The sequence below is a fragment of the Falco peregrinus genome, chromosome 4 (assembly GCF_023634155.1).
Source record: "Falco peregrinus isolate bFalPer1 chromosome 4, bFalPer1.pri, whole genome shotgun sequence".
NCBI lineage: Eukaryota > Metazoa > Chordata > Aves > Falconiformes > Falconidae > Falco > Falco peregrinus.
In genome coordinates this window covers 55,209,830-55,236,908 of record NC_073724.1, presented here as the reverse complement: position 1 = coordinate 55,236,908, position 27,079 = coordinate 55,209,830, and the positions used below count along the sequence as shown (strand labels likewise).

The 27,079-nt window shown below is 37.7% G+C and overlaps 1 protein-coding gene across 2 annotated transcripts in view; it reads left to right on the top strand.

Moving 5' to 3' along the window:
- UXS1 (UDP-glucuronate decarboxylase 1) overlaps positions 1–27,079 on the top strand; it is a 63,628-nt gene that overhangs the window by 11,658 nt on the left and 24,891 nt on the right. Inside the window, exons 2-6 of one of the 2 annotated variants that reach the window (XM_055802227.1) lie at positions 2,363–2,390; positions 4,979–5,027; positions 7,155–7,198; positions 11,188–11,248; positions 16,049–16,229. In XM_055802227.1, the coding sequence (XP_055658202.1) occupies positions 2,363–2,390; positions 4,979–5,027; positions 7,155–7,198; positions 11,188–11,248; positions 16,049–16,229 (363 nt within the window). Of the gene's footprint in view, positions 1–2,362; positions 2,391–4,978; positions 5,028–7,154; positions 7,199–11,187; positions 11,249–15,989; positions 16,230–27,079 lie in introns of those variants that run through there. The other variant, XM_013302026.3, reaches the window with a different exon arrangement.

Genomic DNA, 27,079 nt, shown 5'->3' with positions numbered 1-27,079 from the left:
TGTGGCACCTCCCTCCATGCAAGACTGACTTTAGGGTTCTTCAGATCCCTCTGTGTGGTATTTCCTACGTGGTTAGTTTTGCAGTTTCTTTCTTTTTTTTTTTTTTTTCCCTTCAATGTACAAAAATACATTTCCTAAAAGTTTAATGGAAGGTCATTTATTCCTACAGAACTGGGATATCAAGCATAGTGTTTCTGGAAATACACAAATGGCTTTCTGAGCTCCCCTTCCCTGCTGTGGACGCTGAAGACACACAATTAACGTGTTTTCTTTAGGAAGACTTTAGGAAACTTTAGGAAGTTTCTTGTATGCAATGTAGCTACACTGTCTTTGCAACAGAACTGGCAGGGTGGTATTTGTGGTGCAGCTGGCAACTCTTTTTTTTTTTTTAAAGGGATTCATGCTTCACGAACTAAGCCCAGATGTTTCCTGCCACTGTGTAAACAATACATTACGTTATTTGTATAGGTTTCTGTAGCCCAGAAAAATAACTGATTTTAAGTATAGCAGAGTAATATGTAACTTGAGAATTCTGTACCTGTAGTTGCCAGTTGGTCATCATTCACTAAAAAAAAAAAAGTGTTTTTCCATTAATGTTATCATAAATAATTCTAAAATCCTAGCCAGAGGGTAAATAACTTGAATTTCACTTCGTGCTCAACACTGTATCCTTTTTTCCCCCAGAGAATTTACTGTATCTAATTAACATAAAATCCACAGTGGTTTTTTTAATTCAGTTGGATTTTATTGATATTCTGTTCTAATATAAAGCTTCCTATATCTTTTTCCCCAGAAGACAACAGAGGTTTTATGATACACCACAGCTATCACAGTGCCCTCCTACAGTTTGCCTGGTAGTCTGTCGTGGATTAATTTGACTTACTCTTTGAATTACTGATCAGCACTCAGTAGTTAAAAAAAGTGCAGTAGCTTTGCCATCCTAGCAGCGACAGCGTTACTGTATCCTCACTCACATCCTCCCTACGCCTCTTTATTGAGTATGCTTCCTTTCTTCTCTTGCCTGGAATGTGCCTGTAGCCACATTTTTTTTTTTTTTTTCTTGTTTCTGTAACACCACATTGTCTGCTTGAGATCAGTAAGTAATAATCATGAAAATGTATGTGCAAAGCCTGAATGTAAGCAAAATACTTCGTTAGCTGCTACTTGAGACCTGAAACGCAGCTTACAAAAGCTCAGGACACTTCAGAAGCTTTCTGTGTGTATGTTAATATTGCATATAGGGTGCTACTCCTTAAGATCCGGTAGGAGTTGGATCCTTAGGTTGAGCCTTGTCTGGTAAAGAGCAATTGCAGAATGATTTTCTGGAGATACTGGGGATATATTTCCTGTGTTGCTTATTGCAGAGTCCCTTATGTAACTGTTCCGTATTAACCTCGTTTCTCTTGACAGCCTGAAGTTGTTAGCTCTGTGTGTAGCCTGGTTTACGGCTCCTTGGTTTTTCACTTCAAACTACATTCTGTGTTCTAGTTGAAAGTTAAAAGGAAAATCCGTGTTCTGATAGTTTTTGTGAAATCACTTAAACCCTGAACAGTTTCAGATATTTTTTTTTCTAGTAGGAAATAAATTGGGCAGCTGAATCTTTTTGTGAACACAGCTGATACATGTTCACTGTGCTGTTTTGTACTGCAGTTTGTCTTCCGTAAAACTTTTATCCATACAAAGTGTAATAATGAGCTTTGTTTGCTTAGTGAGGCATTTGGTTATATTGCTTAGGTGTATGTTGTGTCTGCATCACAATATATGTGTGTTTAGAGAGAGAACGCATATGTGCACAAGTACTTGCTACCTTTAATGCAGGTCTCTTGTGGCATCTCTTTGGAATGGTTCAGCTATCACCTGTTGGTGGCCAGTCTTTTTACTCATGTCAGTCTGCAGTTCCCAGTTTGTGTGGCTCAGGTCTGCAGGACTCCTGTCTTGCTCTTGCCATTTTTTCCAATATCCCTACTAAGTCCAGAGTTGTGGTTTGTTTAATCTGTGTGCAGTGACAAATGGTAGTTCACAGAATCCTTGTACAGTTTGTTTATGTAATGTAGTGTGGGGATAATAAGTGTATCTGCTCATTTACTGGTGTGCACTGCAGTAAGTCTGGTCCTTTTTTATTTAATTACTGTATTTTCCTAATTTTTTTTATAGTCTGGTGTAATTTTATCAGAATTCCTGCCATACTCTTAAACAGTGTTCTAGTCACTTGGGTGTGTGTGTATATATCATGTGTGAAACTTTAGGCAATTTGTGATTAAGCTATTTAACATTGTTTTAAATTCCTTCTGGTGATTGTAGGAAAATTACTTAATGTACTGATACATGAGACTGTAATGTTCTCTCTCTTCTTATTTTCTAGCTGTATGGGGAAACTTTGTCCATATGAGGTAATGTATCTAATTTTTTTATTGAATATTCTTATCTGAAGTAAAATTAGCTTACCTTTTCACATCAGCACATATCACTGTATATCAGGTAGGGAGCAGACAGAACAGTAACTGCTCACACTGTTGTTTGGATGGTTGCTAAGCAGCTGATGTCATTTTTTAAATATAAAGTGTTCAGTCTCAAAAAGGGTTGCATGTCTACTGCAAATCTCACCCAGGATCTTACACTTCAGCATCTTCCTTTTTTTACACAAATGCATCTCACTATTTTGGATTTTGGGGAAATTGGTTAGCATAGCTGGGCACATAAGATTGGATTCTACTTTTCCTCAGTACAGATCTGACTGAGTGACAATACAGGCATAAACATTGAAGAGCAGCAGATTCTCCACTATTTGCCATAAGTAAGTTTCTATACCTAGAATTAGAAATGTGGTTTTGAGGTTTTTTGCTCCTCCACAATTAACAGGGAGGGAATTTGATGTTTTTTAACTGCTGAAAAGCAAAATAAATCCTGCACTGTCTGCTAGAATTTTTGCCCTTAGAAATAGGAAGGCATAGCACGCGCATGCAAAATGTGGATTTTTAAAGCACCTCTGCTTGCATGTGAGTGTTTGTCCTTTGGGAAAATGCACCAGGAAGATGAGGCTGAAAAAGAAAGTGAAGAGAATATGGAGACAGTCTGTTCCTTACAACTAAGTCTTTTTGCATAGAGGACAAAATATTTCACCATGTAGTTTTGCTGGTAAAGGAGTTTGATAGTCTGTTGCCAATCTTAGCAGCACAGTGTAAAGAAAGTTTGAAGCAAAGTAAGAGAAATGCTCAATTTCTTCTGGGCTCTGATTCATCCAGGGCAGCTTATCCTGGGATTTGTTCCTGTCCCAAGCTGTCCATTTTACTCCTCTTGGAGTTTCCCACCCTTGCCACAAAGTGTTCAGCTGTTAGGCAAACAGCTGCTGAGCAGCGTGGCTTCCAGATGGAGATATCATTTAGATTACCACGTTATCGTGACCAGCAAACTATGGCAGCTGAGCATTTCTGAAGGAAGTCAAGAACCTCAGAGAGGGGTTTGAGGAGGGCAGGTGGACATGGGGATCCAGTGTGTTCATTCCTTGATAAGGTGTCCTTGCAACTTCTACTATTAGCTGCATCTGACTTCTTATTTGAGGTGTCTCTTACAGAGCTATAGGGGAAGGCTTTATTTCTGAATGTCTGATGTTAGTCCTCAGCCAATAAGATTGTCTTTGTTAGGAGGAAGAGCTCATTAAAAGCTAAACTGCAGAGTGCCAGTCCTTAGGTTCCAGGATTTGTGAATAAACAATAGTAGGAACCATTTTTGAGGGGACTTTTTAATATTCTGAGGGGTTTTCCAAATTTTCTTTGCTCATTTAGCAGAGGGGAAAGGCTATGTATTCCACAGATCGTTTGCAGAGCTTTTTTACAATTTCTGTTATTTGGGAAATCATCTGAAGAATTCACAGGAATTACTTACTATTGTTTTGTGCTGTATTAACCAAAGGGATTTTATTTGCCACTATTACAGTAAATTACAATTAGTTCTGAAAAGGTGGTTCAGGGTCAGTGTGTCTTAGTGTAGGAACTTATTGCACTCTTTACTGATACAACAAAAGCTAATCTGATCAATAATATTTTTGATTCTGCTTCTTTGAACTGACTTTTTAGTAAGAATTATACAGAGGGATATGAAAGGAATCATTGCTCTAACTTCTAACTGTGTGGCATATGTATACCTGCTTAAGAAAGGATCTTCTGTTTCCCTGGGTGTAATGACTTCAGGTCTCAAGTAAAGGAGCTCTGTTTTATTTGAAATAACTCTATTTTATGTTGTATACCCATGAATCCTCTAGTATGCAAAAAATTATTACTGAAAGATAAATAATTCCCCTTTCAGAAGGTTTAATTGAAAAAAAGAATTACGAATCTAAGGAAAATTGTATATGTATTCTGTGCTTGTAGAAGTTTACTCAAGGAATGAACACAACTGATCAAGGTACTTTACACAATTAGATGCTAAATAAGACTACACAGATTTGTGCAAGACACCAGCTTCTTAGACAGTACTCTGTTTTCACAAGTTACCTTGACGTCCTTAATTCTTGGCTTCATTTCACAAGAGTAGCATTTGTGTCAGAAGTCAATATTGCCCATTATGTGGTCGCTTAAGACAACTTTCAGTAGAAGAGGTTTTTTTCCCTTGGGTTTGGAGAAGTTCAAAGTCAAAACTAGATACATTAGTCCTCTCTTTTTGATTGATACTACAGCTACAGTGTAGTGATTAGACACTTTTCTACAATGAAGTTAATTTTCTCTGTAAAATTAATGTCATTTTTATTGTTGTTAATCTTTCCTGTGGGCTTGGTTCAGTTTCTGCCAAAGTTAGTGACGAGGGCTAGCTGATTTCCGTGGGAATGGGACCGTCCACTTTCATATGCTCTGAGTATGTTTTTGAAATAATACTAGCTTGGGGTGCTTTGAAGATAGTGTTTTAACAAGAAACGCATGATGCAGGTTCTGTGGAGCAACTGTTGTTTAGGTATAGATTATGTTTTTTCTCTTCTTGCCAACAGGTCTCTTCAAGAAAATGGGGATCAGAAGGTGGAAAGTAAAATAGAGGAGGTTGGTTTGCTAATAGTTGTAGTCTGTTACGTTTTGAGGACTCGCATTTCACTCATTTCATACTGAAAGGGTGTATTTAGTTCTATCTCATTATTTTCCATTCCACTAAAACTATTCAAAGCATTGTATTTGTGTCTGTACACAAGTTTTTGAACTGTTCTTCACTATAGTGTTTCTAACATAGGATCTAATATAGGAGTTTCTAACATAGATCGGCAACTCATCTTTTTACTTTATTTCCTTTAAACCTTTCTTGAAAGTAATAGCTCTACTGGCTTATTTGCTGCAGAGACTGTGGTAGGGTCCTCCTGAGAACTGCATTTTTGTTGCCGAATGAAGGATATACACATTCTTTTCCTGTATCACCTTTATAAAATGTTACATATATGTAAGTGTTTTATAAGAAATTTGAAACTTCCCCAAAATGCTTTGTTTTGCTCTTAATTAATGAGCAGTGGTAGCTGTGTTCATCATTTGGGATGGTGTGCAGTACTAGTGCTTTAAGCACAAGTCCTAGCAATTTCTGGAGTGGACATGGGTTTTGAACACACCAGTGCTTCTGAACTTCTGTACCAATACCTCTGAATTTCCATTTCAACCTCAGTTTTTTGTGAAATGTTAAGAGTGTGTGCAACAGACCTTTCTCAGGATGTTTTTAGACTTCCAATCTAATAACAATAAAATAAAGAATTTAATAAATACAAGAGTCTTTGAGGTCAATACCATCTACTCCTTGTGTAGGTGTCTGTGACTGTACTAGTGTAGTCTGTCTGCCTAGTGTCTTGTATTCCAACAGGTTTACTTAGCAGTTTTTCCTCTGGACACAGCGAGAAGCCCCCTGAAATTGCTTAAAATCAGTGGGAAGATTGTGTTCTTAGTGTCTTGCATTCCTCTTTTTTTTCTTTTTTTTTCTTTTTTTTCAATTCTGGTAGATATTGCGACAAGCATTCTGAAAATCCCAGTTGTTTAAGAATGGTCAAACACTTGAAATTCAATGAGTAGGTCAGAGTTAGCGTAAGGACTGAGAAGTTGAGCATTTCTGGATCTTGTTTCTAAAGCATTACTAGTACAGTATCTTGACCTATCAGAATAAGTAAAACTGCTTCAAGAACTATTTGCTGCTCCACAGAGCTAGATATTTAATGAATATAAATGACAATACTGTATTTCCTTTTAACATGACTATGCAGCTTATTTCAGTCAATGAAGTTCCCAAATTTTCTAGCTGTAATCAGCAGTATTTGTACAAAACAAATTAATGGTGGCTGGTGTTGTGTTGCTATATAGTACCATTTCAAGTGATAACCCTCTGATAGCTTTCAACTTATATATGGCCTTAGATGGTAAATTTTGTGACAAGCTTTTGTTAAACTTAAAAACAGGAGTTCAGGGACTTGTTGAAATTTGGCTGGACTGCTAGATATTTGGGTCTTGTGATAAAGAACCTGAAACTGATGCAGACTTAAGTGATTCTCTTGTTTCAAAGTAGTGAAAATGCAAACAGAAGTCTTGGTAGGTGAGCTGTATTTTTTAAACAGATTTCCTTCTAATATTTTTTTAAAAGCCTAAATATACCCTCAGATCATGATGTGAAATGTATCTTAGATTTTTAAACTTGATGTTTCTTTACATTCGCATATCATGTTCTGAGAGAATTATAGCCTTGGCACTGGAGCTAATGCTTCTGTTGCTGTGTCTGTGTACTCTTAAGTATGTGCATCTGCTGTCCATTTAAATAGTTGAGGCTTTACTGACTGTCCTGTTGTGCTGTTATTGCCTTTGACAACCTCAGACAAGTCACTTGTTTGTTACTTCGATTTATCAAATAGGAGTCATAACATGGGATGTTCTTCTCAACAAGGCTGTGGTACTTATAGCCTTGATGTTTTATTTTCAGTGATAAGCTAAGGGATTTCTCTATACTAGGTGATCTGATTTGTGCTGAAAAGTGTTCAAGGCTTTTTTGACAATAAAGCTTGCTTTAAGATGCAGGGTTCTTGGAGTGTCTTCAGTGAAGTCTTCATAGGAGGCTGCCATGATTTTTGCTTTGAAGTAACTTCCTGTATGCATGTTTTGTGATGTGAATCTTGTTCTATTCAAAGATTAAATACCATTCCTTCATTTTAGGCTGTTGCACCTCTAAGGGAGAAAATCAAAGATCTAGAAAAAAGGTAAGTCTTTACCTAAATCTGGAAAGCAGTTAAAATGGACAGTTTCTGTTCTGTAGCAGTCAATTCTGTAGTCGTAGGCTTGAGAGAAATGTTTGGCCTCAGTACCTTTGGATTTTTATTGTATCTAAGTGAGGATGGGGCCTTGAATGCTTGAAGACATTAATGCTTAAGGTATTCATGTTATTTAATCCCACTAAAGTAAACTGAGAGTGCTGGAATTTTGTAAAGTTCAAATCTTATGGAGCAATGGAGGAATTTGCTCATTGGAGTCCAGCTGGTAAACAGATTACTATGGTATAGTAACCAGCCCAGGTGTGTGCTAAAACATACTCATTTCAACTTTGAGACTGAAAATACGCTTTACCACGTATTTCCCACGGTTGTCATCAGTTACCATGGTCCAGCTAGCGTACAGTGATTTGCTTCTGAACCTTGGTCTGTGCACATGGTTTGGATGAGCCCAACAGGCTCACTCCTCTCAAGATTGGTAAGGGAATGTGTTATCTTGGATTAAACTGGATGATGCAATTGAGGAAAAGCAGACAAGCTTTTTGATGAGCTGCAGATAGTAAACATGCTGTAGTTCCTCAAGCACCTGAAATTGACATAGTTCTTTAAAAAGAAAGAGATAAAATCCAAGCCTGATCCATTTGTCCCTGGCTGCTTGTGTCTACCCTGCAACATAGTTTCCTCACTTTCATGTTGGCAGAACCACTTAAGTGTTGATGTTAGGCTGGATGGGGAAGCTGGGCATTTCATCTCTCTTTGCAAATAACTCCCTTGCTCCCAAGCATGGTTGCCTTTTGCCAGGTCACTTCTTCCGAGTGTCCTCATGAGCAGACACTTTTCATCACAAACTAAAGTCTGGAGTAGGGGTGGGTATTGTCAGCTCTGACAAGGACACTGCTGCTTTTGACGATACAGTTTCAGAGGTGGCACTGTTGATGTCCCAAGCAAACAGCTAGGTGAGAATGCTGCATTACAAAGGGCCAAGTCTGGGCTTACCCAAGCAGTACCAGTAAGCCTGGATGGTTACGTGTGGCATACTGGTAGTTGTGTGCTATTTCTCTGGAGAAGAGAGCAGAATCCCATTGCTCTTGGTGAGAGGTATGCTCAACACCTGCAGTGTTTTGGTGTTTTGAATTTTGTCTTGCCAGTGAGCAGTTGCCCCTCCTCCTCCCACCCCTCCTGTGCTGTAAAACAAAAAAAGGGGGGGAGGGGAGGGGAGATTTTTTTTTTTAAAAAAGTTGTCAGTTCTGGGGTTTTTTACAATTGATTTGAAAGGTTCAGTGAACTGCCACATGCAATTTATTTCAGTGAGAATACTGATCCAATTGCTCATCTCTTAATGTGAATGTGACCTTCGTGGATCAAGCTAGACTGTGTATTGACAACATGAAACGAACTGTAGGCTGCATCATGTGATACTACCGTACCAACTATAATGGTCAAATTACATTGTAAAGATTTTATATTAAAATGAAATTTTTGATGTACTGCCTCTGTTCAGCTGACTTATTTAATCTTCATTGATAGCCCAGTGTATCTTCAGCTTCAGTTGTTGGCAACTTAGGTATTTTCTTCTGCCATTCACAGAGGACCTTTGTGGGAGTTATCATGATTCTCTCTCTTTTTAATAATTGTTTATTTTTTCCAAATGAGCAATGAGTTGTTGGGTGGAACCATTAGGTTAAAACTTCTCCCAGGAGCCATCTAAATGCTCTTTTCTTTTTGAGTAGTGTTTACAGTGTATTGATGAGTCTTGTTTCAAATGTCTAATAATAAGGAGAAGGAAAATATTTCTTTAACTCCTTGTGAGCCAGTCTGGGAATTCTACTTTCATAAAATGTGGGCTTATGGGCTCTTATGGCCCATATCAAAATACGTGCCTCTGTTGTTGTTGGGTTTTTTTGAATAGTGTAGCCATTTACCTCTTCTGGTTCAAATGCATGTGGGTTGTTGCAAATAATTTTTGAATTTTATGTCTGTGTAAAGTGACAGTAAGTAACTAATCACTGTCAGATGTCTGAAGGCTGATCCTGCTTGCAAAGCTTACTGGCTAGTGTCAGTGGTTTTTTTACCTCATAAGCTGATAAAACCTGAAAGCAAGCCATTGTCATGCTTTTGGGAAGCAGGAAAGACAAGAATTCCTTAATGCTAGTCTCATGATGAGATTGTTTAAATGAAGCTAAAGTTGGAAAGCTTTTATTAATAATTTGCACAGCAAAAGCATTGCAGTGTAGTCATCAAAGCAAGCATTAGGTCAAGATAAACTGAACGTTGCTGCCAAAAGATGAACATTCGTCTGGATCAATTCCAGACTCCCGTGCACTGCCTCTAAGCTAGTGCTGGTATAATGCAAAGAGCAAAAATGGTTGGGAGGTCCCTTTGGCAGCTGTATGACTTTGTGCTGGGTTAATGTGACCTTAAAATAGTGGTCTTAAAAGTGGAGGGGACTGACTTCTACCTTGCATCAAGTTATTTGGCACTTCTGTTTAAACTCCAGAAAACCTCTTGTGATTAGTGGATTTGCCTTTCTCTCACAGCAAGGCTGTGCTTTACATGTCTGAATTATACATATGCACTGCTGTTTCTCATTGCTTCAGCTTAATCAAAGAAATAGGGTTACTTTTAGTGACCCATGTAGTGATAATAAGGCAAGTGCAGGTAGCTTATTTCAGTCTTCCTGTATGGGTAACATTGGAAGATTCTGCTGCTGTATTTCCCCTATCCAGGAAACTGAAAACGGCTTTCACTCTGGGACAAAAAGTTGACACAAGTACAGAAGCATCTGTGCTTTGCCTCCAAAGAATTCCTGTTGAGCCAGTACTGCAGGTTACAAGCAGAGGAAGCGCTTCAAGATCAGAGGTGTAGGGTCAGTTCAGTCAGAGTCTATCTGCGAGTAGATGGAAACGTAGTTCAGTGTGAACTCTTGGCATATATGCATGCTCCTGCATGCTACGTCCAGTTGCATCCCTAGCATATGGACTTACTGGAGGAGAAGAGTAACCATAGTTTGATTTCTGTCCAGTGTCACACTGATACTTAGTTAAGAAAAACCTGAGCTATTAAAATACTGTGAAGACTACGGTGCTCATTACCGAAGTAAAATAGAATTCGGAAGAGTTCATTGCTGTCTATGTAATGCCTGCCAGTGGGGGGAGAAAGAAATGATATAATTCCATGTTCGTTAAATGATATAAGATTCCAAGCATCAAAAGCTTGAGAGAATACCTAAGATTCATATGTCACATAACTTTATTTTAGGATGTTTTAGTTTTGATTAAGTTCCTGTAAAGAAGAAGGTGCAAAAAAATTGAAGTGAAAGTAGCTTGAAGATCATCAGAACAATGGCAGTCTATTTCTGAGAAGAAAATTAGATTAATCTGTTTTTATACTGTATAGGTCTCTGGTAAGAATCTGAAGTATCTTAGAGTGTTTTTGACATTCTGATAGTAAACTTTACATTGATTACTGTGAAACTTTAAGGAGAATTAAAACTTTGTGTTGTAAGCCTCACATTGAAACTTCAAGGAGAAGTGTTTGAAGTCAGTGTGCTAAGTCAACACAACTTGTTTTCTTTTCCAGAACTTTTAAAAAGGTTGCTTGTTTTTTAAAGTTTTAAAAAAAGTCCGATTGCGGCTTGTGTTTTATTGTTTTATTCTCTTGTGATGTCATGCTTGGCACCACTTCAGCTCTCAAGAGATAGAAGTGATTAATTCTATAAAATCAGTTAAGCAGAAATTTTAAAAGCACCTTTTAGAGATAATTTTGATATTTCTCACAGTGCTTTTACAAAGCATAGGCATTTTCTCATGTTGGCCCAGATCCTTCTTCAGAAAATAGGACTAAAGGTGGTACCCTTGGCAGAACTTTTAGAATGGGAGGTTGTCAAAGTAGTTTTTGATATTGCAAAGACGGATACATGAAAGAAGAAACAAAGCTGAAACTTACGTAGTTTTTCTTCTTTGTTTTGAAATGTTCTGTAGCTTCACCCAGAAGTACCCACCAGTGAAATTTTTATCAGAAAAGGATCGTAAAAGAATCCTGGTAAGTTGGTATTTACTCGGGGTTTTTTGGGGGAAATATAAAAAAATTCTGTGGAATATAAATCAGTCTTGTAGGATTAATTAAAGACATGAGCAGGAATAAAGTAAATTGCCTTGGGTGTTGTATGTGCTGCATAGGGTTTAGAAGAGTGCTTCACTTCGTGCTGATGTTCTCAAACTCAGCATATGGATAATAGACTTGGGCTCTGGTTTGGAGGTTTGACTTGCCAGATAAGCTGCTGTTCTCTTCTTGTGACATCTCAGGACTGCATTGCCAAACGATCTTTTTGGGTGCTCCCAGATAGCTTAAACTTGCAAAGACTGGGAAACTTTTTAAGCACATCTTGACAGAAAGCTTGTGTACCCAAATTGGACAAAATCTAATCATAAGGCTAGAAAAGCAGCTGCTCTGCAGCACTGTTAAGAGGGACCAGTAATTAGACTGAGGGAATGTTCATCTCTTCTGTTTTTTCTGGTATTTTGAAGCATCATAGGCATTTTAGGATACAAGAGGAGAACAGGTTAAGTCAGGACAAGTAGTTGTTCAAGGCATTCTTAAACTCAGTGAATTGTGCTGCAACGTCAGTGTTACAGTTTTATCTGAAAACACTTTTGAAGTTAGCTGCATCCTAAATTTTTCCTTGTTTCTGTTTGTCCTAGGGAAAAACAATGTCTCCATGCTCTGAAGAGGCAGAGAAAGTATAGCTACTTGATATGTAAATATAGAGTATGGACTTCTGCCTCTGTAGTAGAGAGTAAACTCTGGGTCAGATCCCTGCTAAAGTGCCTAATGTATCTGGTGTTCTCTTTTGCTTTGACTTCAAAATTTAAGAAAAACACTGAGAGAGTGCAAACAAAAAGAAGTTTTATTTTTACTGTGTTGTTAGACAATGGTTTTCATTGCTATTGCAAAACATTGTGTGTTGTCAAATTAGTTTACTTCTGCAATGTTACTTTGTCATTTTTTTATGACAGTCTGAAGGAAATAAACTTGTAGGCTCCCTGTTCCCTTGTTGAATACGGAAGATAAGCTAAGCAAAATAGCAGAGAGAGGCTTAATTCTAAAAATTCCTGAATCACATGCACATATGTGCAAGGGTAGCAAAGTTATCTTAGTGTAATGTTTTTTCTGTATAAGTGAGAAGGTGCTTTCAGGAAAAGTATTTAGTACAAGCTGTTAATTGGATAGGGTGCTCTTAGTATTAGACCTTGCCACTGAAAGACACTGGATATTTTGTTGAAATCTATTGCTTCAACAGACATGGCAAGTCATTGGCATAGAACTGTTTTCTGTAGACCTGGAGCTGAATAGTTCTTTGGCGTCCACTTGTTTTGTAGAGTTTAAATTACTGAAGAGAAAGCTGGCCAAAAGGATGAGGGAGTTGTTCATTCATTTCTTGTCTGTCATGGTTGGGGACTAGTTCAGTGCAAACTCAGGTGGACGTTCACACGCCTCTTGCCCACGTGGGCAGTTCCATTCTGTTACGATGCTGCTGTCATAATCCTACAGGAAATTATAATCTGTGTGCTTCTGAGTAGCAGAGGTCAGTGAATAAAGGACTTATGTAGACCTTGGATGACACTTGGAAATTTCTCAAGAATTCATGAGCCAAGTGAACTTTGGTAGATTATTTGCTTCATATTTTGTTGATACTGTGTCTTTTCCTAGAATCCATTCTGCATTCTGATTATTTTAGTTTTTTCTCTGAATGCAGTCTCCAGTTCCAGCCTGGAGATACCCACAGCACTGACCTGACCAGACAACAGTTCTAGCAATTATTTTTTTATTATACTGCATCTATTCGGAGGTGATTGCCAGTAAGGGTGGTATTTCAGCTGAGACTAGATACTCTTTCATTCAGAAGAACTCAGGTTTTAATCCTGTTGTCGTGATTTTTTGCTCAGTTCTCTGAAGTGACTAGGCTACAGGCTTTCGTATGCAAGGAATTCTGTTAGTCTTATGGAAGACAGTGTTGATGTTGGTTCAGTCTGTTGTGTGGGGTTTTTTCTGAATTGAATACAGTAGACTGATGAAAGCATAAAACAAAAAACTAATACAATTTCCATATGAGACATTGTTTTGAATCTGCAGCCAACAGAAATGAACTCATATAACAATTAGACAAACTTTTAAGTCCCTCTAGGGGAGGAAGTTATCAGTAATAATAGATGCTTAAGTTACCAAGCATACTGGCACTACTCAGTAATTAAGTATTTTTATTAATGATGTCTTATTAAATAATGCCTATTTAAGCTCCAGGTGGTGGTACTTCAATTCTGATGTGGAAATAATTCATGTACAGTATATGATTTTGTAGATTAATATGTCATTGTGATTTGCAGGAAATCATATTTAGAAATGAAGTATATTGACCTTGCTTTTATGAGTGATTAGAGAAAGGTTACACAGAGAGCTTCAGTGATAAATCATCTTTTCTTTTTTAATGTAGCCTCAAGTAATGGTAAAAAACATAGTTTACGCAGTTTTTTTACTTTTCCAGGGGAAATTCAGCTCCTTTTCCAAGTAGTTCTTTATCAAATACCTGTGGAAGTGATATGTTAATAAAGCTAATGTAGATTTATCATAAAAACAACTTAGAGATTTAAAGTAATTGGAAACTTCTTTTCAGACAAAATTGGTTTGTGCTTTTTCTTCCCTTTTTTTTTTTTGCTTGCATATAGCATAGAAGAGTGCTGTAAGCAGTCCTTGGTTTCATTATGTTTTTTCCCAAAAGAGAGATGGGGAAGGAGATGCTTTCTTTTACTACAACAAAGATGTATTGTGAGCGTCAAGTTTGTCTTCTCTGGAATTCTGGAAATAGAAGTAGCAGCAGGGGATTTTCTTCGGCCTCAGCTGAAGGAACAGATTCAGGTCATCTACAGAAACCTTTTGTCCCGGTCACCACAAAAACGCAAAACCCTTGGAACGTTGAGCAAGGCTGCAGCTTGCTTCTGCGTCCAGAGAAGCTTGTGGCAGTAGGTTTTACATGCATATCATTTTTCTTTTTTTAAGTTGGTGGCACCTGGCAGATGGCTGTTCTCCCTTAGTTACTACTCTTCTTTCCTTGTTTGTAGCATTCTGCCAGAAACCTGTTCTTCCCTCCTGTCTGTTCTGGGGTGGTGATAACCTTGAGATTATGTGTTTCTTTCAAGGAAGACTTCTCCTAAATTCTTTCTCCTTCAGATTTGTCAAGGAACTGAATCACATATTGAATCTGCTACAAGGAAGCCCTGACAAACCCAGAAGAATACTAAACAGAGCAACTACATGATTCTTTTATTAACTAGTGCTTACGATGTCTTTGACACACTGGTGGCCCTGAATTTTTAATAAGAAAAACAAGTGTGAGAATCTAAATGGATGTTCAAGTTTTTACAGAAGAAAACAGATGTAGTTATCATAATTTTCCCTTTTGTTTTTTTGATAGCTTTCTACTTTGTCTGTCTTCTTTCCTAGTTTAAAAAAAAAAAAGAATTTCTGCTAATATGGCTTTTTTTCAGTAGTAGATGGTGGGGGAGTGGACAAGATAAATGTTTAGGCTTTGACTAGCCCAAAGTAAAAGAGCTTTCAGGCATCTACATCCTTTTCCACACAGCACTTTGCCATTGTAGCACACCATTCATTCATTAGATTCCTGCTTGACGGTTACACCATGTCCTTTTGTGTTGCTGCAGCTGAAGAGTGGAGATCAACAGCTGAATCACTTTCAAAATGTGAATTTGATCATGCAGTCATATAATACAGCTGATGCCACATAGGGCTTTTACATGTCCCTTCGTTCTTTGAGAGTGGTCATTCGTCATATCTTTGTGTGTTCTTGAAAATAGCTTATGAAATGAAGAGAAAACAATTGCTTCTGTAGATCTGTCTGGATGTGTCACATCTTGCAGTTCTGCTTGCTGTGTTGACTGCTTCAATACAGAGTGTTTTTGTTTTGTTTTGTTTTTTCTCTTAAAGACTGATGTGCAGAAAGGGAAAAAGTAAACTACTTTATTGCTTCTACATCTGCAGTGGAACAAGAGTACAAGGTGTTAAATACTTCATTTCTGCTTGTTTTTTTGCAGTAAAAAATCATAAAGTTCCAAGACAGGTAAATGCTGGATGTTGGAGCTAGTGGTATAGAATAGAATGTTTTCAGTTGGAAGGGACCTACGACAATCCAACTGCCAGACCAGTTCAGACCAGAATGATGTGGGCTACGGATGCATTAAAATGCAAAAGGAATAGATCTGGTTTTAGCAGATATTTCAAATGAGAGGTCTTCGAAGAATAGCCTTCCTTCCTTCTTTCCTTCTCTGAAGGTTGAAAGAATTTGTAGTACTTAAAACGTCCAGCATATGCCTTCCATTTAAACCAGACAAAAGCTGGATTTGACATGTCTGATATTATTAATCTTACACAAAAATAACCTGGCATTCTGTCATCTTTTTTTCTGAGAAATAGAAATTGCAGAGAATTTTCCTCTTACCTTTTTGGGTCTTTATAGGCCTTGCTGTTGCATAAAAGGGCACAATCCAATTTGAAGGAAAAAAGGAAAATATTGTAATCTGAATGTTTTGTTGATGTGAATGGTTAGCTGAACCTCTAGCCTGACATTGATGAAACATGTCAAGCATGTCTCTTGAAATTTTAAATGCTGTAAATATTGGAAGAAAACAAAATTAAGCATGGAAATGGAGTTATTTCCCCTGGAGTAAGCAAAGATCTGAAAGCTACTGTTCTTCTGTCTTCATGTTTGTAGACTTTGTCTGGTGTTTCTGTAAAAAGAAAAAGAAATTTATACCAACTGTCCTAACGCAGATAACTGGAGGAGCAGGGTTTGTGGGTTCTCATCTTACTGACAAACTAATGATGGATGGCCATGAGGTTACAGTTGTGGACAACTTCTTTACGGGCAGGAAAAGAAATGTGGAACACTGGATTGGTCATGAGAACTTCGAACTGATAAATCACGATGTCGTTGAGCCCCTGTACATTGAAGGTGAGTACTCTCTGCTTTGGTATCTGCACTTTGTTGTGCTTAACCCTTGTAAGTATGTCTGTCTGTAAAGAAGTGAAACTTACGCACTGACTTCTGGATTGAGCTACCTAATGCCTGTATGCTTTGTTTATTATTAGCCTATTTCCTGGGACCATTGCAGTGAGAGGTTCAGAGTGCTTTCATCTTTGAAATCAGTTCTTCCTTTCTGAGTGGATAGGAGGAAGGAAATCTTCAAAACTTGCTAATGGGACTGGTTTTGTGAGAAGGCAGGATTGCAATGGGTCAGTCTTATCTGTCCCATCCATTGTCCCACATCCCTGTGTGCGTGCACAGGCTTGCACACAGAGTCTCTGTGGGCTAGAGATGTCATGAACTGAGAAGTTTAATTCAGGGTTGCAGTTACTAGATGACATGCATCCTGCAGCTGTGTATCATCAGTTGAGAGAAGACTTAAGCTCTTTCAGAGGGCAAGTCATCTCACTTTCCTTAGTGATTCCACAGCCTGTAGAATAGGAAAAAGCAGAACTGAATTTCCCCAGTTTTCCACAGAAAAACCAAAATAAAACCCTAAACAAAGAAACAAAAACCCATTCTGCTTTGAAGAAGTAACTCAATATCTAAGCTGTCATAAACCTCAAACTATTATGGCAAATTGCAAGACAGCATTAACATAGCTGTAGTTGAGATAAGCATTTATAGACGTCTTTCGGAGTATATGAGCACATAGTGAATCGATGAAAACGTTACTCAGGTTATACTGTAGTTCTGGTGGGTTTGCTGTATCGCTTTAAAATTTTGTAGCAAGGTAGTGGTTTCATTTCTTAAAAAAATGAATCTGAGGTTGTGGGTTGTTTTTTTATTCTTCCTGAATTGTAATGGATGGATTTTCACAGGGAAAATTTCTAGCAATTGCATTTGCTTGTGTTGAATTTCTGACAATACCATTGAAAACAGTCCTTCAAATACATGCTCCTCCTCTGCTCTGACAATGCACTGATGTAGTTACTGCCTGTTATTTTACTTCAAACTTTTGCTTCCACTGACGGGATAAGGGGACTATGGTCTTATTAATTGGCTTCAGGTGCTGGTAGCTTATGCTTCAGCCAATTCAGTTTGTCAGCTTTCCGAATCTTTCCCGTGTTACCTTCTTTCTGACTGATTACACTTGAGACCTTCTCAGAGAATTATCATCGTTGCTAATAGTGTTGCCCAGTACTAGCACTAATGAATGGAAATTCTGAGATTCTTTGGCTACATCTCCCATGTTCTATGTAATTAAGACACCGATTGCCCATTTTGTAGTGACAACAAATTATAACATGTTGTTCAGGGAGTAATTACTGGATGTCGTCTTATCCTCTAACAGCGTAAGTTGAAGCTGGCATGGCTGAATGTTAGAATAAAATTAACTTGTATATACTAGTGTAAGAATATGATAAAATTTCATTTCATAGCCGAGTTTATAGCCCAACGTGGGAAAAGGGGGGGGGGGGAAAGGTGAGGGAATGTGGATAGTTATTTTAACAGAGTAACAAGTTGGCATATGTATCAATACTTCTTTTCTTAGTCCCAGTTTCTCCTTTTTACTTGTAAATAAAGTTGAAAGTTGTGAAGTCATGACAAAAGAAGGTTTGTGTCTAAAGAATTCCTGTTTATTTGCTGTCCTATTTAAACAAGGTCATATAAGGTTGTTTGACACTTAAATTCCAGAGAGAGTAATCAGTGCTTTATTTCTGAAAGAGACCTCATTTCTGATCTAAAAAGAACACAGTGTTTGCACTTCTGATATGGAAAGTGAGTTTAGTCTCAAGATGTATAGCTTTCACTAAATCTCTTGATGCTTTTTTTTTTTTTAGCTTCACAGTGATGCCTATGCACAGTCTGCCTTGTCTGAGTCATTATCTTTGATCCATGGTATGAAGTGGCACTGAGCATTCTTGGATCTTGATCTAGATTGGCCAGACAGTAATAAATCATCTAAACACAAGTCTTATTTCTTAGCCCTGTGGTAACTATAGTTAACTGTAGTGCTGAATTTCTTCTCTTTCACTAGAATTCCCTTTGCTTTAGCATTTGGGGAAAATGTGAGTAGAGCAACACACAAGAACATAGCTTTCACTTAGGCTTTTTCAAGAACAAAAACAAAGGCCCTGAATTCTTCAATGGAATGAACGTATTTGAGGGAACTTGAAAGACAGAGGACAGTTAAAAAAAAAAAAAAAGGCGGGGGGGGGGGGGAGAGTCTGAGAAGAAAGTTTTCAAAACTTTGCATAATAGTTGTATTAACACTTTTTTCTGTTGTAGTTGAGTTCTGTGTTTTTTAAGTATTTAGGCTGAAATGAAAATATCTTTAAAATTCCTAACACCTGATGCTGAGGTTTAATCTACTAATAAATGGAAGCTTTTTGGTACAGGAAGAAAATTTTCTTTTCAGAAGGGTGGTGTGTAAAGGACAGAATCTTACTATTCTTTTCTCTTAAAAGCAAAAAAAAAAGTATAGAAATCCACCTGTCCACCTTTGCTTATTTTCTGCCTTTCACTCTCTACGTTCTTTAAGATCACAAGCTCCCTAAGATGGTTACTTGAAGTACTGTCTCCTGTTCCTGCAAACTGTAGTGTAAAAAGACACAAGATATTAGTTGGAGAAGAAATGAGAATGAATGCTTGATCTGGTGTTACTGTGATTTACTGCACTTCACAGTAATAGAATTGCATTAAAAACTACCAAATGAAATTTTAGAATAAACAGCTGTTGGCGAGAAGTAATGTACTTAATTTATATAGTGACTTGAGGATTAGTCTTGTCTTGTTTATACCCACCTTTGCATTAGAGTTGACTGTGTGTTTGTAATAAAAAGAAAAAATATTTAAAAAAAATGTTGAGCCACCAAAGTCTGTGTCTGTATTTCTACTGTGAAGTACTGTTATGCCTGAAATATTGGGTGGGGAGGGGGGGTGGAGGACAGACAAACACACATTAAAAAAAAAAAACCAAAAAACAACAAACCCACCAAAACACCAAAAACCTGAAAAAGCAGCAGCACCCTGAAAAAAAAGCCCTAGAACAGTCCCAAACTATATGCCCTGCCAAACCCCTGAAAAAATCACACCCTGAAAAATAAAGCCAGTTTCAAGGTGATGTCTTAAGATCTTAAACTGGACTCCTAAAAAGGAAGGAATACCTCTCAGATTTAAGTCTTGAGGCTTGGTTATCAACTGGTGTTCGATATACAAACCTCCTTGTCCACAGTAGCTACAGCAGCTGAATAAACCTGGAAGAAAATATCAGACAGGTGTGCACAGCCCCTATACTTCTCCCGTTGGTGTTTCTCCTTCCTACTTAGCAATCTTTGGAAGCCTTAAAGCAGTCTTTTATAAGGTGATACATGCACATTCCATTTACCCCCAGCCATCTCTTGTGTCTGAAAGACGTCCTCCTCAGCCAAACTCTTTCACAGTTCACATGAACATGTGTAGGCCTTTGGTTTCTTTTTGGTTGGTTGTGAGGGTTTTTTCTTTCCACTCTTCACAAATCTGAAACAAAACCAGGCCTGAAAGTGCCACAGATTTCCAATCAGCAGTGGAAACTGTTAACTCAGTTGAACTGATCTCATTTCCCTAGTCACAAATGGTTTGAATACTTCATCATTGTATCAAAAAATGATGTAGCTTAAAGATCCTCTTCCCTTGAAAGATGTTCACAGTAGTCCTCAAGAGTTACTATGCTTTTAGTCATAAGGCTTCACTTTGAAATTTTTTCTTTTTCTTTCCAACTTAATTAGATTGCACTGCCCACTTTGGTTTTGAACCAAAGGAGCACAATTGTGGAGTTGGAGACCATCAACAAAACTTCTACATCTCACTGCTTAAATACAGGAGCTCTTGGTAAAAATAACAGTACGATACTTCTAAAATTTTAATTCATAATAGCAGCAGTGTGGTTTCTGGCAAAACATATATTAAAATGTTGGCTCTGTTTCAGTGACTGTTGCAAATGCAGGGGCAGTTTGGGCTCTTCTGACTTTCATCAAAAAGCTTTCAAAATGATAGAATAAAAACACATTTTGCAAGTTGAGAAAAGTGCTGTAGGCACATTGCATACATAGTGACAAGGAGATTAGCTTTCAGAGTTTTCAGAAGATACAAAGTTGTTAGTAACAGGCACATAGGTATGTAAAATAACATTTATAGAAATTTAATAGCTTTATTGGCTTGACTGGGACAAAAAATGCTTCTTTTCTTAAGGACTTTGCTGGCTTGTGGGTCTGAGTTGACTTTAAGGCTAAAATGAACAGTTTCACAAAATTGGCCGAAAGAATAGGCTATAGCTGCCTTGTAAATAACAGCCTTCCAGAAATCAAGATGATAACATCTTACTAAATACTGTTCTACAGTATCCCAGAATTTTTTAGTCTCCAAGTCATTTCACTGGTAATTTAAAACACATACAGCTTCTAATTTTTTTTATGTGAGTGCCTTCAATACATTGCTTTTTTTTTGCTTCAGAACTTCCATCCCAGGTTTTTCTCCCTCTAGTCTTCATTCCCTCTGCCAGATACTTAATACGTCCAACTCGATGGTTCTAAACTGTATGATTAGGGAAAATCATGGCAAGGCGGGAGATAACATATACTTAACTTAATCTTGTTTGTCCAGAGCGAAGTGCAATGGTGCCACTCTGGTGAAACTCCACAAAACTGCTCCACATTACAAGCAATATGGTAAACCTTTATAAGGATATTTTAGTTTGCCTTGAGTTACAGGCAACATTTTTAACAGCAGGAAAGTGGATTTGTATTTGTAGTCGTCCTTAGTTCAGTGCAATAAAAATGTCTCACTTCATTGTGTCAGCTTCTCTGGCCTGACCTACAGTAATGGAATTGACATAGCTGCTGTTTACAAGAAAAGTCCTTGTGTATAAGCTGGAGAAACTTGTTTGTTCGCTTCTGATCAAAGCTTTACTGCTTGTACTTCCTGATTGGCAAGTACAGTGATGGATGCAGATGTTTAGTGGACATAGTGACCCGTTCAGTCCTTTCTGGTACTGCGACACATGTTGAAGGCAGAAATTGAAGATGAAGGAAGGAATGTAATTTCCTGTCATAGGAAAGGTTGTAGATTCTACCCTTACTATCCACTTAAAAAGCACACAGAACACATGGCTGGAAAATAAAGATTGATGATAGCAAGGAAGGTAGTTTTATTGCAATATTTTGTTAAAGTAAGTGATTGTATTGATCATACTTGTTGAGCATTAAGGAAAACACAAGACCGAATGCTTGGGTCTGGATTTAGGTATTACAGATTCCATGCATACTAAATTATACAGGCTTTTTGAGCTTTTCACATAGAAAAGGGTACAGCTGACAAATTTTAGTTGCTGTTGATACTGTAGTATGTTGCTAGAACTTTGCAACGATCGTGGATTTCTGTATTTGTCACTGTGTACCTGATGGCTTGAATGTTTATGCCAGCTTCTACGTTTGTGCTATTTTGAAATTAATTTAATGTTTGGCTTTTTTTCAGCAAAATTGTAACATGAAAGATGTATTTCTTTGTTTTATAACTAGTCTACCATCCTGTGCTTTGTAAAAGACTTTTTGCTGCAGTGTTCAGTGGCTTACAGAGTTCTAGCCCCTGATGTGAGTTACGTACAAAACTTGCTGAAGTTTATTGTTATCATCTGTTCTTCTGTGGTCCTTACCTGTCTAAGTAAAGCTTTGCACAGCCTTTCAGAGTTATTTTCAATTAAATGTATTATGGCTTAATTGCAAAGCTAGCTCAAGATTTCTTAGTGGGCACAATTAAATGTTGTAAAACTTCTTTTTCTTTACCCCATAAAAAAGGAAGAGGTGTGGAGGTCAATTACAAGATGCATTTGTTCGTTCCTGTCCTTCAGTAGATGCTGTCCCAGACAGCTAATCCCCTGAAAAGCTGTAGCTAGGACAGCTTTCCACAGTTCTGGCTTGAGGAGAGTTTGTTGCCTGCTGCTTGCTGCCTCTTTTAAATAACTGCAAAATTTGTGCTAGAGCACACAGGGTTGTCAGCTAGACTAGGTGGATGGCTTTGTCTGGCATTTCTGGCTGGCCTGCTGAAATGATGACACGAAAAATTATGTGGTGTTAGACCTAGCAGTAAAAGAGGGAAGGTGGAAGGAGAAATAATTGTATTTGTCTCAACATCCTTAGCCTGATGATGCAAACTTGACCAGTTTTGGGTAGAAACTTGTCTCTCTACCCTTCTGAAATATCCAACATTCTCTAAATGTTTTGGAATACTAGTGATGTTTTTAATTGGTCTGAGGCTCAATACTCTAAAGATTCCTTCCTGGGCAAGAGGGAAAGGTCCTGGAACTGCCTGGCTGCCTACCCCTTTGATCTAGAAGATGGGCATCAGACATTTGGCAAATGCCCCATCTTCCATCTCTCTGCTGATTCTGCCCTTGCTGACCCTTTTTGTCATAAGGATTTATTTTTGCCTTTGCACCTATGGGAAGAAGTACATTGAGGCCAACCAGAGCCAGGTACTTTTTTTCCCCCCAGCTCCTTATCTTAGTTTCATTTAAAGCAATTACTAGCTGGAGAACAAGAGGAAGAAGAAGGACTAGGAGGAGGAGAAGAGTGCCTTCTCTTTTTTCTTTCTTTCTTTTTTTCTAAGCACTGTCCATTACACTTAGCTTTTTGTTTAAAAATAAACAAACTTGAAGATTATAAGGAACCTTTAGGGGTTTGTATTTTGTTTGTGTTTGTTTCCCACTAACAATTATATGATCACTTGGATACTCAAAGGCCTAGCTGTATCCTGATGCAGCAAAAGGAAAGGGAGGTTTTGGCCCTGTTCATCTGAATTGCCACGTGCTGTTAAAGGAACTGCTCCCGTAGAAGATGCTGTGTGTTGAAAATTCAGCAGGCATTTAGAAAACAGCAAAAACAAAGTGAATGGAGAGGGAGGAAGGGAAGTGTTCATTTGACAGACTATGATTGGGCAGTAAATTACTGGTGGTCCACAACGCTTTTTAAGTGTTGTTTTCACTCTTCAAAAATTCCACCACAGCCTGCTGAAAACTAGATTTGGAAAGGGTTGTAAAGGAATGGATAGAAAGGAATAGCATAAAATGCAGGTCAGAATTAAACTGAGTTGGTTGCAATAACTGTCAATTGCGTTGCTCATTTTTCTGAGCCACTGTGCTTGAATTACCTGCTGCCTGCAAGCAGCAGTCAGTGGCTACTCTGATGTTTTTGTCAGCTTCCAGTCTGCTCCTTTTCCTTGTTTTCATGACAGCACTGTGCTGTGGGAAGGGGATGCTTACATTCAGAGGCATAACTTGAGGCAGTCATATATTTTATTCATATTCAGGGCTTATATGTAGGAGGCATATCAAAGTTCAACAGACCAATTAGACTTTCCCCCTTGCTACATCTTTGCATTATTACCCTGACACAAGAAATCCTGCAAAATAATGTAATTAAAGTTTATTCACTGCTTAAGCTTACAGAGTCAACAGGGACCAAAGTAAGGAGAAATTATTCCGTGTCACAGTCCATCACACAAAACAACTAACTTATCTCCATGTTGCAGACCGTCCTAAAAGTTTCAGTTGCATTAGCAGAGCAGGCAGGGCTTTGAATCGAGCCTGTGCTGGGAGCTTGCTTCCTCCAGCACTCACTGTGTCAGGCTGTCTTTGAGTACTACTGTACGCTGCCTTCTGTGAAAAGATTTCTTTTGATGCTGCACTAGTGCTGATAGTGGAAATACCAGTTTCTGCTGATTTGAGAACAAATAGCAGGAAATCTGCTACGTTAAATTGTATTTCTCTACACTTTTAATGTGAGAATAAATCTTCACTGATATTGCGTATCTGCCAAAACTGTATCTCTCTAGCTTTCTGGGCTGTTTTGACATCTTGTGGGCAGCTGGTCTTCTCTACTACTCTAAACAACTGTAGACCGAAGACAGCATGCAACATGGAGGAAGCAGAAATATTTTGTGGCATCTGCTTGAGCATACTAACTGTCAAATATCATTACTTTGCTAAGACAGTAAAACTTGGGGTGATGGAGTCATGCAGGTTGCCTTAGAAGCTAGCTGATCCTGTGTTTATGCTGATAGTTGTTCTGCCTGATGACGTTTGACTTGAAAGAATGTCTCCTTATTTTGGTCACTATCGACACGGTAAGCTTAAGCAGTGAATAAAATCTAAAATTATTTTGCAGGGTTTCTTGTGTCGGGGCAATAATGCAAAGATGTAGTATGGGGTAAACTTTTATGCCTCTTAGAGATGAGCTAATATGCTCTCATAAGGAGCTATGAGCTTGTCCAGTAGACCTAGAAAAAACAGTTAATCTAGAAAAATGTGACTATATGTTGCAAGCACACTTGACTAAGGATTCTGAAAGAAAGTAGGTTCAATATTTTACCTTGCCACTGTTGCCAGTATTTTTAAAGCTTTATTTTCAGAACACATTCTTATCTTAAAAAAAGGATGTAATGTTTCAGTGTGGAGGAGAGGCTTGCATTTTGAAGCCTTTTAACTACTTTTATTTTTTTTTCATTTCTTAAAAGGTTGTTGAAAAGTAATTAGGTACATTCTACATGGATAAATCAAGCCACTTATACACACTGTCACCCTAACCACTCTGCTTTTTTTTATACTGGATAGAGGTCAGGAAGCAAAGGATTGTGTGCTTGCTTTGTCAAATGAAAATATTTTTTTTTTTTAATTTGAAAGTCAAGGATGCTTCTACTCTGTTTTTGACAGGAGAATTAATTTAAAACTGGAGAAAAAAGTTCATTATGTCACAGATACTGTGAAAGTTAAACCCAACAGAGGGGTGACAATAATACGTTGACAAAATAAAGCTTTACTTCGTATTGCTCGCATTTGCTACTGCTTGTTAATTGTAAAACACCGGAGAAAAAAAAATAAAAAGGGTTGTTTGAGTATGCCATTTGACCAATACTGTTCTGTTATAGGGCAAGACAGCCTTATGCCACGTGGTACTGTCTTTTGTCAGAATATGACTTTTCCAGGTTGCTTCAGGTTTCAGTGCTGAATATGCTTTAAAAAAACAAACTTTCCCTTTGTAACATAAAGAAGTAATTACTTTTCTTTCATCCTGCTATTCTAATTCTTACATAACCTTTTGGATACATTTCTTGGATGACCTTGGTGGGGGGGATTTTTTCTTTTTCTTTCTTAAGCATCACTATTTCTAATTTGATCTTCTGTTTACTTTTTTTTTTTTGGCATTCGCTTATCTGTAGGGGTTTTTTTAAGTAGTTCTGGCTAACTGAGATTCATGTTACATAGAAAACAAATATGGTTTTATATTTACAATAGTTGTATAATGAAAGACTTGCAGGTTGAGGTTTGTTGAATATTGGCTTCTGCTTGTGAAAATTAGTCTAGTTTTGATTGGTTTGTTTTTATTATGATTTAACAAAAAAGCCTTTTTTTCCCTGTACTATCTCCAGCCTCTGCACCCTTATCTCATGCAGTGAATTCGGCAACTCTGATATGCAGAAGCTGGTCTCAAATTAGGATTTGCCTAGAGATTTTCATGATTACCAATGTTAATCAATTAGTATTTTGGGATTCTTTTAGGTTTCATATTTAAGACCAATTCTGGTTTACCGCACAGTTTATTGTGGGGTTTTTTCAGTTCTTTAAATTTCCTGGGATGAGCTGAGCTCTGAAGTTCAGAAGTACAGAGCCAGCAACTTTCCTGATGGTCTGTTACAAAACCAAAGTTGAGTGAAGTCTTGTGTGCTTGTGTTCCTTGTATCAAATATATGTATGTGTCTTCTGAACTACCTTGACAGAGATGACTGCCATGCTTGTTCAGGGAATAGACCCATTTTAGGAAGACAGGTAAACAGCTGAAAATAAACAAGTACACCTGATTACTAGATGAATAGACAGCAAAACACAATTTATTTAGATTAAGATAGAAATAAACTGAAGTAGAAAATGGTGGAGAGGAAAAGAAGCCCTGATTGATGATACATTTGGCCCTTGAACTTAAAATCTGTTACAGCTTTAGTTCTCTTGTTTCTCTCTGCACTCTTGTGCTAGGAATAATTGTTAAATTAAGAAATCCTAGGTTTTAATCGAGTCTATGCTCATGAAAATGGTGTAACTGTTTAGCTTTGCTGTACTAGTCCCTATTTTGCTGTTGTGTTGGATATGTATTTCCTGTGGGTGATAGGTATCTTTAGGTTTGTTTACAGTGCAGTCACAGAAATGCAGCAAATACAATTATTTAAGACTGGGACTTCTGTTACCTGGGCAATCTGTTGCCAATACCCAGGCTACCTTATTTTAATTTAGGTTAGGCATTAGTATACCTTCCTTGATTGTAAGGTACTGTCTAGTGCATTGGATAATTATATTTCATAACTTGGAGGGATCAGGTGGGGTGGGGAATCTCTGTATTGGGGATTTTTATTTCTTATTAAAGCTAAAATGCTGTATTATTCAAAGTATAGCATAGAACAAAGGGAATAGGGGAAAAAGGGCAAAGGTTGCGTGCCAATATCTTGGCATATATATTTAAAATATAAGTAAGATACGAGTACTATTAATATTTCATTGCCAGGTGGCTTATAAATAAAAATATTTATTTTTCCCAAAACATTTCTCCAGGGATTAAAAAATGTTTCTACCATCTTTGATTGGGAATTCATCTTGGAAAAATACTTTGAAGCTTGTGGTCACTTAAAAACTTGAGGGTGATAGAATGTTGCATATGCTTTTGCAGCTTCTAAACATCTGAAGTACTCAAAACTAGAATTTTTGCAATTGGAAAGTGTCAACACACCCACAGACTTCTGTATCTGTCAACAGTGTT